Source organism: Octodon degus, unplaced genomic scaffold, assembly GCF_000260255.1.
Source record: "Octodon degus isolate 3935 unplaced genomic scaffold, OctDeg1.0 scaffold00029, whole genome shotgun sequence".
In the NCBI taxonomy this organism is placed as follows: Eukaryota; Metazoa; Chordata; class Mammalia; order Rodentia; family Octodontidae; genus Octodon; species Octodon degus.
In genome coordinates, this window is record NW_004524605.1 from 1,423,018 (window position 1) to 1,435,510 (window position 12,493).

At 59.4% G+C, this 12,493-nt stretch overlaps 1 protein-coding gene across 1 annotated transcript in view; it reads left to right on the forward strand.

The window, feature by feature from the left end:
• Positions 1–12,493, forward strand: part of Adamts2 (ADAM metallopeptidase with thrombospondin type 1 motif 2) — a 261,890-nt gene that overhangs the window by 53,270 nt on the left and 196,127 nt on the right. The window contains exon 5 of the mRNA XM_023713091.1: positions 650–1,044. Coding sequence (XP_023568859.1) covers positions 650–1,044 — 395 coding nt within the window. The remainder of the gene's footprint in view (positions 1–649; positions 1,045–12,493) is intronic.

Consider the following 12,493-nt stretch of genomic DNA (forward strand, 5'->3'; position numbering starts at 1 on the left):
ACCCGGGCGCTCGCGGCGCGGGAGCCGCTGGGCGTGGAGCCTGGGCCGGCGAAGCCCGCGGCGGGGAACAGGGCTCGCCCCAGCGGGTCGGGGAGCCGGCAAGGCGGCGCCCGTGCTCGCGTCCGGGGACTCTCGGGAGGAGCTGTGCAGAGCGCGCCGCCCGGGCCCTCGGGATTGGTCGGGGCACCCCGGAGGGAATCCCCGGAGATCGGTGGGACCCTGCCCTACCCGTGCCTGTCCTCGGCGAGCGAGGAGAGGGGACGGCAGCGGGCGGACCCGGTGGACACGGAGGATAGGCCGCCCGTGCACGGGGAGCCACGTCCCAGCGGCCTCAGGCCACGCCGGGCACTTGGGCAGGGGCCGCCTCGGGGTCAAGGCGCACGGTAGGGAGCTACCGAGAGCGACTGCCGCGCAGCCCGCGTCCGGCCGAGGGCAGTGAGTGTGAGGGCCGGGGCGCTCCCCCTGGATCGTCCCGTGGGGCTTCCAGGTGCCCGCGGGGCCCCAGCCAGAGTGGGGCAGCGGCGCAAGCCTTTGGCCGCGCGGTCCTCGAGGGGCCGGCTGGGCGGAGGTGGCCCCTTCCTATCCCCTCGGAGGGAGGCTGGGGTGCGGGCTCCGAAGTCTACCAGTCTGACGCCCCTTTCCGTTGCAGGCGGGCCCCCGGGGCTCGGAGCCGAGCGCATCCTGGCGGTGCCGGTGCGCACTGACGCCCAGGGCCGCCTGGTGTCCCACGTGGTGTCGGCGGCGGCGGTCGCGGTGGGGGTGCGAGCCCGTAGGGCTGTCCCGGCCCCGACCTCTGGCTTCCCCGGGGGCAGCGAGGAGGACCCCAGCGGCCGCCTCTACTACAACGTCACGGTTTTCGGACGAGACCTGCACCTGCGGCTGCGACCCAATGGCCGCCTTGTGGCTCCCGGTGCCACTGTGGAATGGCAGGGCGAGGCGGGTGCCACCCGCGTGGAGCCCCTGCTTGGGACCTGCCTCTACGTCGGGGACGTGGCCGGTTTGGCTAAATCCTCCTCCGTGGCGCTCAGCAACTGCGATGGGCTGGTGAGCGCTACTTTCTTCTCTCCTTGTTCCTCTGGCCTCTGCAGACCCTTCCCGTGACCGGGATCCGGGGACAGACCTGGGCTGAGAACCAGCCTTTCCTGCTTTCCTGTGTCTAGGGAGCTGCCCACACTGCACAGGCCGAGGTTAGCCGGAAGGCAAGCTGCTTCCGACCTTTCCCAGGAGGCGATGTAGCGGATTGGGGTGTGCGGTAGTTCCAGAGCAGTTCCTTTTAACCCCTGTGCAAATCTCCACCTGCCGACGTGTATAAGTTGGTGCGTGTGAGCCTCAGTGGGGGTGTACATTGCAGGAGTTTTGGGTGTTGGTGTGTGCTTGCGTCCGGTGCCTGTGCACCCGCAGGAACCTGTGAGCATGCTGTCCTCTCTGGCGTGGGTGTGTCTGAGAGTTTCTGTTCCTGTGTGTGTCCTAGTGCCCGTGCCCTTCAGCTTGTGGATATGTGTGTGGGCATGTGTGCTGGCAGTGGGTCTTCTTGCTTCTGTGTGTGCCAGGGCTACCAGCTCTGGGCAGACGGTGGTGCTGAAATGTCCAGTTACCCCGTGGCCCTGGCTGGTCGAGAGCCCATGATTTTGCACTGTGGTTTCCTACTGAACTCCAGCTGGTTGTTTGAAAAGTCAGTTTTCTCTATTTGGAGCCAAGGGGAGTGTCTGGTGCCTGTGGATGGCTTGATCTTCTAGGGGGCAGGATCCTCTTTGGGAGTGTGGGCTGCCCAGTATGACAAGCCCTGGGACATGCACCTGCTTCCGGGGCCCAGTGGGACCCTGGCTTGGGGCAAGGAAGTCTTGGAGGGTCCCTGGGTCAGTGCACAGGGAGGAGGCTGGTACTGGGGGGATGGTACTGTTCGGCAGCTGGGGCCTGGCACACAGCAGAAGCCACTGCAGTTTGCTATTTTGGATGGGGTGTGTGGTGGTCAGGCTGCCCCTGCTGGCCAGGCATCAGAAGCTGCCCACTGTGGACTCTGCTCTAATTGCTGCCCAGGTGCTCCTGCTCCTGTTCCAGCCCTGCTGGCCCCTGAACCTGCCAGTCCTCGGGCTGTCCCACTCCTCCTGCTGGCTTCAGAGCCTGCAATTACACCCAGGCCCATAACCGCTGGTGTTCTTTTTATGGACACACAGGAAACTTCACTTGTTGCTTCAGAAAATTGCTGCCTGTGGTTGAGTTTAGTTGGTACCTGGGAGTGCTGCAGACACGTGACTGCGGTTGTCCTTGGAGAGCCACGTGGACATGGGACAGCTGTCTGTGTCCCCTGCCAGCTCCCAGGGTGCCTGGGCCTGCAGTGTGTCCCATTTGGTGCTGCAGGTAGATTTCCTAAAAGTGTAGGAGACCCTTGCCAGGGACTTGGGGAGAGGAGAGGGGCAGTGTGCACGGGTGCCATGGGATAGGGCGTCGGGAGGGGCTGTGCTGCTGCTACATCCACCCATCTACTCATCTGTCAGTGTGTTCCTCCTTGTGTCTTGGTCCTGGTCAGCAGCATGGCAGACCCAGGGCCCACGGGGCAGGGAACTGGGGCCTGAGGGTGGCCTGCGCTGGGGGTGTGCTCCTGGGGCCCTATGAGTGGGGTCTCAGTGAGGTAGCTGGCTGGCAAAGTGCAGGTCAGCAGTTGGATGGAGAGAGGAGTGTGCAGAGGAACCAGGCACGAGCCCGTGGAGGCGGGGTAGGCATGTCAATGTGTCATGGGGTCAGACATCCACGGGCAGAGGTAACAGCAGGGCTGGAAGGAACCCTGGGGCCTGCCTGAGTGGCCTTGATGGATAATGGCCTTGAGGCAGAAGGTCACCATCATTAGTCCTTCATTTTTTTCTGGTTTTCTAGAAAAAAAATTGCGTTTGTGCTGACATGATGCCACTTAGTTCCTCAGCCCTTTAGGTCTCCCGTGCGGCTGTGACGGCCCTCTGGCCCAGGCGCTGGGGCTGCACACGGCTTCTCTGGACCCACAGACGCTGTGGGGGAGCCTGGTCTCTGGTGTATGGACTCTGCTCGAAGGCTCAGAGAGGCCGAGTGACTTCCCTGTGGCCAATCGGCCAGTGGTGGGGGGAGTCTGGCCTGGCCCTGCCTGGCCCCTGACCCCACAGGGCTCCCGAGTCTGAGTGGGTGGCAGAGGCTGAGATAACCTGAGGAGCAGACAACTGGTGTGTCTGCTCAGGGGCTGTCGTCCTCGGCCTGGGGCCCCAGGATATCCTGGAATGCAGATTTGGCTTCTCAGAGTTCCCAGAAGGTCCCAGGAGCTTAGCCAAGGGCCCCCTCGAGGAGCCAGAGGAGCCAGAAGAGCTCAGTGTGACCGAGTATTTCCTATGTGGCTGGAGCCTGTGTGTCCAACACATGTGCAGAAGCCCCAGCCCATGCGTGGAGAGCCACATGCACCCGGCCTAGCCCGTGGGGACGCTCACGTGTTTTGGTGGACGGCCCCTGTCAGGCCTGTCCCTGACCTGCGGCACACACTTGCTGTTCCACCACCAGGGCAGGCTCCGGTCATCTACTGGGTAGCGATCTCCCGCTTAGTACAGGGACTGGAGGCACTGTAGCAATCAGGGTCATTTCAGCTACCATTATGGAAAACACCCTCTAGTTCAGATGTGGAGGAGCTTCCCCCGCTCACTTAGTCTTCTGTCTCCAGGTGTGGCTGGACCCTGGGGCTCACACCTCTTGCCTCTGCCTGCCATGTGCTGGGTCTGTTCTCAGTGGCATACCCAGGATCCTGGCAGTGCCACGTTGTCTTTTCCTATCAACCCCAGCAGGATCCTGTGCCACTCTAACCTCACAGGTAGGGTGCTTCTGCGTGAGTGGGAATAGGAGTCAGGCGGCGCTGCAGGAAGTGGCGCTGGAAACCTTGGAGCGATAGACACCGTGGGCCCGTTTCCAGAGGGCTATGCAGGGTGGTGTTGCTGCCCTGGCACAGCAGCTGGGAGCTGTGCACAGTGTTCACAGGGTGGAGCTGAACGGAGGAGGAACCACACTGCTTAGCCGAGTGCTCCCGCGCAGCTCTGTGTCTCGGAGGGGCTTCCCGTGTGGGCCACGTGGCCGGCGTGCTGATTTTTCATCACTGCTGCATGCTGATTAAAAGCCCAAGGAGAGGCTTCTGGCATCAAGACTAACGGCAGTGACAGTTTGTTTAGCTGGGGCAAGCGCCTTTGTCTTGTGGTCTTGTTTAATCCTCACAAGGCCCTGTGGAGTGTGTGCTGATTTTATCCCCATTCCACAGAAGAATAAACTGAGGCTTCAGAAAATCTGAGAGCTTGCTGCAGTCTTGGCAGGCAGAGTCTGAGCACACGTCCGTCTGACTGCAGGGTCATAGGACTTTCTGATCTGCACGCTAACACAAGGATAAAGATGAGCTGACCGCCATAAAACACTCCCAGTCTGTCCTGCTCCGACTCCTGCAGGGCTTCTCGGTTAGCAGCGCAAGCCAGGGCTTGGGAGCGGCCTGGGGGCTGATCGCTCTTTGGCTGGCGGCACCTGCTGCCAGCAGACTCCTCGGTCGCCACAGCAGACTCCGGTGGACAGAAACAACCTTTCCCACCTCTGGCCTTCACTTGCTGCACGCTGGGACCTCCCTGGTTTTGGCATTGGGCCAGCAACTGCCGCCTGCAATGGTAAGGGCCTGGCCTTCGAGGCCTGGCCTGGTCCTGGGGCTTTCGAGAGCAGGCGTACACCTCCCCTGGGGCTCTGGACAGGTCCCATGAGCCACTCTGTGACACCTGGGTCCACTGCAAGAAGGAAGCTGGCTGCTGCCTCTTGGGCACACATGCGGGCCAGGCTTGCTGGGCATGTGGAGTAACTAGTGCCACAGGGATGAGCCACAGGCTGTCCCTTGAGGCCCATACGAGGGCTGCAGGTGCCAGAGCAGCTGGCAGGTATGGGAGGGTCCCAGGTCCAGCTGGCCTCTCAGGGTTCTGGTGCCTCCCGCTCTGCCCTGGCATGGCCTGCAGAACAGTAAGAGGGCGTAGTGCCCCCCCCCCCAGATCATTCTGGAATGCGCCTTTCTCTGCGTGGGAGCCAGCAGCAGCCGCAGGTCTGACCTGTCTTGCAGGAGGACTTCCTTGGGGCCCAGGCCGGTGCAGACTGAGTGTTGTGCTCACCCTTGGAGAGGAGCTCCACAGTGCTCTGCTGTGCAGCTGCCGGGAGCCCTTCCCACCCCGTCCACTGCCCACCGGCCCTATGCTCTGTGCTCTCCTCAACACCCGCCTTTTGCTTGGGCGGGAATCCCAGGAACCCCGCCCCTCCAGCATCCTAGCAGCCTCAGGGTTGTGCCCTAGTGCTCTACCCACCACACCAGGCCTCACACTCTATCTTTGCCACGTACAGCAGCCTTGTGTCAATTAGGGTCACTCTTTTGCCCTTTACTGCTCTTCAAAAAGAAAAATTTAAACCTATGGGCCAGGTGCTCTGGCCCGTTTTCTGTGTCTCAACCAGACCACCGGCCTTATCTGTCACAGTGCCCTAGTCATGTTAAGCTTTCCAGTCCTCCAGCACTGGGCACTGGGCACCTTTGCGCTGGTTAAGCTGGTCCGTAGATCCCAGCTCTGTCGGCTGCACGCTGGGTCTCAGCTAAGTGACACTGCATCCCAGAGCTGTCCTGGACATGCCTGTTGTGCCCCTCTCCAATTCTTGACAGCTTGCAACGCAGCACCTATGGGCTGATGTTCAGCCCAGTTGCAGCCTGGGTGGGGTGCCCACAGGTGGGGATGGCAGCCAAGCCCAGGTTCTTCTGTGCCCTGCGTGCAGGGCTGGGCTGCTTCTCCTTTGGGCTCTGCTGCCCAGCCCAGGCGGCCGGTGTCCAGCAAGGTCCTCAGAGGTACTGAAAGCACAGGAGGACTCACATGCCTTGCCTGGTGTCTGGCCGAATGTTGGGGTTTATGGGATCTGAGTTCAGAGCCTCTGGCTTACCGCAGGTGAAGTGGGGAAGCTGTTGCCTGCTGCCAGGACCCCAACAAGTCTCCTGCTTCGCTTCTCACCCACTGAGCCTCAGTTGGTCCAGGTGGAAGGTGACAGCAGTGAGCCATTCCTGACCCCACAGGGAAACTCCATGCTAGGGACCCTACACTGGTGAGGGGACAGCATCAGGGAGGGGGAGATGGGACCCTGGTTGGTTCTTCAGGGCTGCCCTGCTGTGCTGTGCTGACTGTTGACACTGTGGGGCCAAACAGGTTCTGTGGGAGAACTCCGGGGGCCCTTGGGGACCACTGGCTGGCGAGGGCTGGAGGCAGAGGCTGGCCTGAGGACCCAGCTGAGCGCGCAGCCCATCTTCACCATGGGCACCTCGTCTCGCCCCCCTTCCTGCTTGGAGGAAGGAAGGGGCCTCCCAGGGGACTGTCTGCAGTGGGTGCACAGGAATGTGCAGTGGACCTGTGACTGCTTGTTGGGGGGCTATGCAGGTCCCTTGTCCCCAGAGAGGGCCACTTTTGCTCCAGCCAGGAAGATGTCTGAGGACTCCTGGGTGTGGGAGGCATAACTCCCGAGTGAGCATGTACCTTGCACCCCGTCTGCCCCACTCCTGCTGTGTGACTGACCCTGGGGCCCTGGTGGCTGCTGCTGCTCCCACGTCCCAACAGGCAGCCTGGTGGGGCAGAGGGAGGAAGGCACAGCCCTGAGCATCCCTCTAACTGGACAGGCTTTCGGACACACTGACTGGCCCCGCCTGGGTCATGGGCTTTACCACAGCCAGCAGCGGTGTCTGTGCCTTCGCAGCTTGGTGCCTGACCCTTGCTGTATCCTCTGAGCTCACCATTGCTGCCCCTACTTTATAGATGAGGACACTGAGGCTCAGGAGAGTTACTCAGATCTGTGGGGCTCTCTCTGAACGGGGTTGGGAGAGACACTGTGGAGTCATCAGCCCGTGCCTGGTCCCTGGTCCCGAGCCTGGGGACACCTGCTGCCCCCAGACCAGCCTGCATCTTTCTGCTGCCCTCGCCTACACCCTGCGTGTGGCCATGTGAGGTTCTGCTGCTGGGGGCCCAGTGCACGGTGCCACTCGCTTCGGTGTGGGCTGGCTCTGGGTCTTCCTGTGGCAGCTGGCTTGGACTCCTGGCTCCCCCAAGCCCTGCGTTGGTGCGTGATGAGCTGAAGACGAAAGGCCCTCCCTGAGGGTCAGGAGGGGTGGAGGTGGCTGAGTCTGCCCAGGCTGCAGCAAGGACCACAAATTCTGCAGCGTGTGAGCAGAGGCGACGGGAAGGGCCCAGCACACCCGCTCTGCCAGGTCTCAGCTGTGGCCTGCCCCTCCCCGTTCAGGTCCAGGAGGAGCCCTAGGGGCAGGTGTGTGTGTGGGCTGGGAGCCGGGGTCTGCACAGGAAGCCAAGGTATCTGTCGCTACTGCGTCTCCTGCTCTGGCTTGTGCAGCCCTGGCGGGGTCTGTGTGCATGCATCTGCCTGTGTGTGTGTTTGAGTGAGCGTGTGTGTAAATGGGCACATGGATGAGTGTGCACATGGGTGCTTTGTGTGCCTTTATAAGTGTAAGTGTGCACTCAAGAGGCATGTGGAGGCAGGTGTGTGTGTTTGTGTGTGTGTGTGTGCGTGTTGCGTGCACATGTGTGTGTTCTTGGCAGGGATTTCTGCAGTGGTGGGTCCTGGGGTGGGGTAGAGTTGCAGTGGGGAGACCTAGCCTGCCGTATGCTGGCTGGGCCTTGGGTCTCCACTCACTCCCTGGCTGGCGCTCTGGAATGGGAGGATCCAGGTAGGAGCCTCTTGCTCTGCTGCGTATGTTTCATATTAAATGTCAGCTGTCCACAGCTCTGCGGTGCTGCCATTAATATGGAGAAGTTATTACCGACCTGGAGGCGGCTCCTCCGGCTCATCCATGAATTGCAGTTACACTGCATGTTGACTCCAGGCAGGTGGAGTGGGGCACACAGCTTCCACTTTCAAAGGCAGCCCTGGGATCCAGGATCAAGGGCTGGGCGCCACAAAGGGGCCAGGCGGCCCTGGCCCTGACCCCACCCCACCCTGTGCGTTTCAGTGGTTACAGGAAAAAAGTGGCTTGGTGTGCAGGCCAGAGGTGGCCACTGAGGTGCTCACCTCTGCCCCTCAGAGCTGACCGAGGGCCACAACTCTGGGGAACGCAGTTCATCAGATGGTAGAAGGGAGAGTGGTCGACACCTGCTTGCCCGGGCACTGGGAGGATGTATGCGCTAAGTGACCATGCATGCAGCCCAGGGCTGGGGTTCAGGGAGGGTCGCTGGTCCTGCACTGCACTGGGCCTGAGGAGCTGTCAGGTGTTGGACACTCCATTATGCTATGTACTGCCAAGAAAGAGGAGGCACTCCCGATTCAACTGCAACCTGTGTCTTCCCCACACTCCACAGGGCGTAGACACCAGCTCCTGCAGCTTATAGGTGTGCAGTTGGCTGTCCTCACCAGGGGAGAGGGCATCCCTTCTGTCTGAGCTTTTCTGTGCAGGTGATAATCAAGTGCACCTGGCCTGTCTGCTCCTCCTGTCTTTGGAAATGTACGGAGGAGCAGTCTGTCCTCCAGGATAAGTATTTGCCTCACCAGTACCAAAGCTGTGTGTCTTGCTGTCCATCTCTGTGCCTGTCTGTGTGCCATTGCAGTGTGGCCTTGCAGAGACACTTTTAGTGGCAAGGGTCTGGACACCAGAAGTGCAGGGAATGCACTGCTGGGCGGGGTGGCCAGGTCCCACAGCCCTGATGAGGGGCACACTGGTTTGCCCTGCATTCAGAGGTGGTAACTATGAAAAATATGCCGTACACACGTGTCCTCTTACAGTCTTGAAGGTGTGGTTTGACATAATGGTGATGGAGGAGGAGGAGAGGAATGGCTTGCTTGGGACCCTTCGGGGGGCTGGCCAGACGCAGAGTCTGTGGGGACCTCAGGCAGTGGCAGAGTCTGGGCCGGGGGGCCCAGGCGCCCAGATAGCAACGGCATTGGACACAAGGCTCTTTTTGAGCTTGGGTATCTGTCCCCTGAAAGCAGAAATTTGGACCATGTGGAAAGTAAGACGCACACATGTTGGATGGCAGGACTGGGTGAGGGTTGGTGTGGCCAGCCTGACGGGGATGGGCTTCTCCAGGCATGACGGGAAGTGGTTTGAGAGTCGTGAGCGTGTTGGCTTGTACGGACAGTTGTGTCCTAGGAGCGGTGTTACTGGGTAGTTTGTCACGGCGGCATGCTCCCACATGCTCTCACAAACTGCGGCAGTTGGGTGTCCCAGGATTACTGCTGCTAGCACGTGTGTCCATGGCTGACCAAATGCTGTTACGTGGTGCGTGGCTGCAAGTGAACAGATACGCACTACAGATCCCACCCCGCTCCGTGTCCAGCGTGCTGCCCAGGAGGCCTCAGGTCAAGGGAGCCCTTGATAGGCTGTTTCCGCATCAATCTGCTCTTGTTCAAGACTAAGCGGCTCCTATCCTGAGAGCATCGAAGCTCCAGTATCTGAAGCACTGGACTTTGATGCTGTGCTGTCCAGGTCAGTCGCTGTAGGGTGCTCACTCGCGGCAGTCTAAACAGAGTTGCTCTCTGTGTAAAAGACATACTGGACTTCAAAGGCGGCGTCGACGGTGCGGATGCGAGGCACCGTGCAGTTCATTTTATTTTTTGTGTGTGGTGCTGGAGTTCAAACTCAGGGCCCTGAGTGTGGTGGGTGAGCACCGTACCCCACGTCACACTCTGATCCCCCAACAGGAAAAGCTAAACCCATCGATTCAGGTGGAATTGATACACTCTTGGATGAATTAGGTTAAAGAAGATATCCTGTGGAAGTTAATTTTACCTGAGTCATTTTTAAAACCGTGGCTGCTCTGGGAGGCTCGTGGCGCCCTGCGCGGCCAGGACTGCGTTCTTCTTCCTGTGCAAATGTTTTCTTGCTGGTCACATCTGCTTATTCTTTCAAATGAATTTGGAATTGTTTTGCCAAGTTAAACAATCCCTTGTGGATTGATTGACATTAAATTAAACTTAAAAACTAATTAAAGGAAGAATTGGCATAATACATTGTATTTACCAGGAACATGGTTATCTTTCAGTTTATTTAATTCTGCTCCAGTGTAGCTCAGTAAAGTATTATACTTTTTAATTCAGGCCTTCATTTTTTAAAATCAGGGTTATTTCAAGGATTTTTTTTCTTTTTGCCAATGCAAATTAAATCCTTTCCATCTATTGTTGTTTACAGGAAGGCTGTTGATTTTTATATAATTATTTTTTATCAAGCAGCTTGACTGAACTCATTAATTCTCTTTGCGGACTCCCCTGGGCTTCCCAGGTAAATAGTTGTACTGTCTGCCAACCAGGATGATTTTGGATTCTCATTTCCAGTCTGGCGTCTAGAACCTTCAGAGCCATGTTGAGCAGCCCGTGGCTTCGTGCATCCTGCTCTGCGCTCGGCTCTAGTGGGAACGCCCTCAGCGTTTCTCTGCTTAATATAATGCTTGCTTGAGGATTTAGATGGATTTCGTGTCAAGGCAATATCCTCTGAATTCTAGTTTCCTAAGATCCCATCTTTATCAGCAAAGGAGCTGAAATCTAGATAAAAAATCGTATCCTCTTCCCAGGTGCTGCAGTCTCTTGCATTCTTAGGCTGCGGCTTGTTCCATGCCCCATGCTGTAGGCCAGGAGGGAGACCCAGGCCCACACACACCTCTCACGGGCAGCATTCAGGGGCCCAGAGCAAGGGGCACAATGCCTCCCAGGGTGTCAGGAGGCTTCTGGGAGGACAGGGCCGTGTCTCTCCTATGCAGCTTCTCCAGCATACTCCCCCGCAGGACCCCGGTCGCTTGTGGAGACTCTGGCCTCCACCGAGCCCAAGGGACTGACTTCTGCACCCTTTGTCCTCCCAGGCCCTGGGTGACTTCTGTCCCGTGCACCTTAGAGGTGTCGTTGCAGGCAAAGATGTTCCCGCAGGAGGCCATCTGTGGCTCATTCTGCAGAGTCACGGTGTTTTCCGTCATGAGATCCATCTGTGTGCTCACTGATAGGTGCAGGAATGGGGTGCTCTGCACAGCCTCCCTGCCAGTGCTGCTCCCCGGGATTCTGGTTGATCAGATCCAGCTGAGACCTGGGCCCTGAATTTTTCAGCGGCCACACAAGAGAACTCCACACAGCAGGCCGGGTGCACGCTGAGCAGAGGAGGGCGTGAGGCCAGGGCTGGCACCAAGGTCAGGGTGCGGCTGTACCCTTGCCAGCTGGGGACCCCTGGTTCTCCCAGGTGTGAGGCTCCCTGCCTTGTGGGGCTGTGTTGGCCTGGAGTGAGGCTGGCTGGCCTCACTCAGAGACGCTTCATGGGAGGACTGGGGTGAGGGATACACCCTCCCTGGGGGACTTGGAGCCCTGCACGCAGGCCCCTTGCAAGGCCCTCAGGGCCGCCCACAGTGGGCAGGGGCCTGATGGGCCAGGCAGGAGGAGAGTATGGACTCCAGAGTGGTGCCTGGTGTCTGCTGTTGGCCTGTCCACATCAGGGGAGTCTGGGTCGTAGTGCGTGCTGGACACTGGTCCTGCAGTCCTGGGTGCACAGGGAGGGACATGAGCAAGCTTCTGCCCCAGGCAGGCCCCAGCCTCCCTCCTCCCCTTCCCTCTCCTCACCTATAGCGCCTGCTGCCCTGGTCTGAGCTCGCCAAACCTCAGTTGAGGTCTGGGCCCCAGGGGCACATGGGCCTGTTGTAGACCAGGGGAGCTTGTGTGTGACAGTGGTAGAATAATCCCAAGCAATGAAAGAAAAAGTGTCCATTTTCCATCCCTAGGTTCTTGCTCAGAACCTGAGCACTCTGGTAATCTTCTGAGCGTGCAGGGTCATGCAGGGTCACAGGCGCCCCTTTTACTGTAGTGCTGGGTCTTGAACCCTCGCTCTCCAAACCAGATCCCCGGGCCCGGGAATCTGCAGTGATGGAGGGGTGTTTGTGCATGCTAGCAGCCCTGGGCCTAGTCTGCAGAGGGGGCCAGGCAGGGCAGGGCTGGGTTCATTCTGGGGAGAGGAGTGATGAAGGTCTGAAAAACCCTGAAACTACAACTTCGAGTCTGCCAAGCTTTGGGACTGGTTGGCGCGTGGGGGTTTCTGGAGTACCGTGTCCAGGAGGGGTGCGTAAACCCTGCGGGCTCCCTCCCTTTGGCTGTCCTGAGTGGCACCCTTCATGATGCCCCAGCAGGGTAAGTGGCCCCTGCCCCCACCATGAGTGTCCTGGGGAGCCCTGTGGCCAGAAGCCCTGGGGCTGTGGGTGGCGGCGTCGGCCTGAAGGGAGCTACAGTATGTCCAGCTATAGGGCCGGTTGGCCTGAGGGGGAGCCACACAGCAGCTGAGGAAGAGCAGGTCCCAGGAGTGCACAGCAGGCTGTGGCCGAGGAGGGGTGTCCAAGGCCCGGGTCTCTCCAGTGGCTCCAACCTGCAATTGTTCCGGGACTGTGCAGAGCCCGCCTCTCCTCCCTCTTCTTCTTTTCCTTTCTTCTCTCTCCTCCCCTTTTCTCATTTCCTCTCTCCTCTCCTCTCCTCTCCTCTC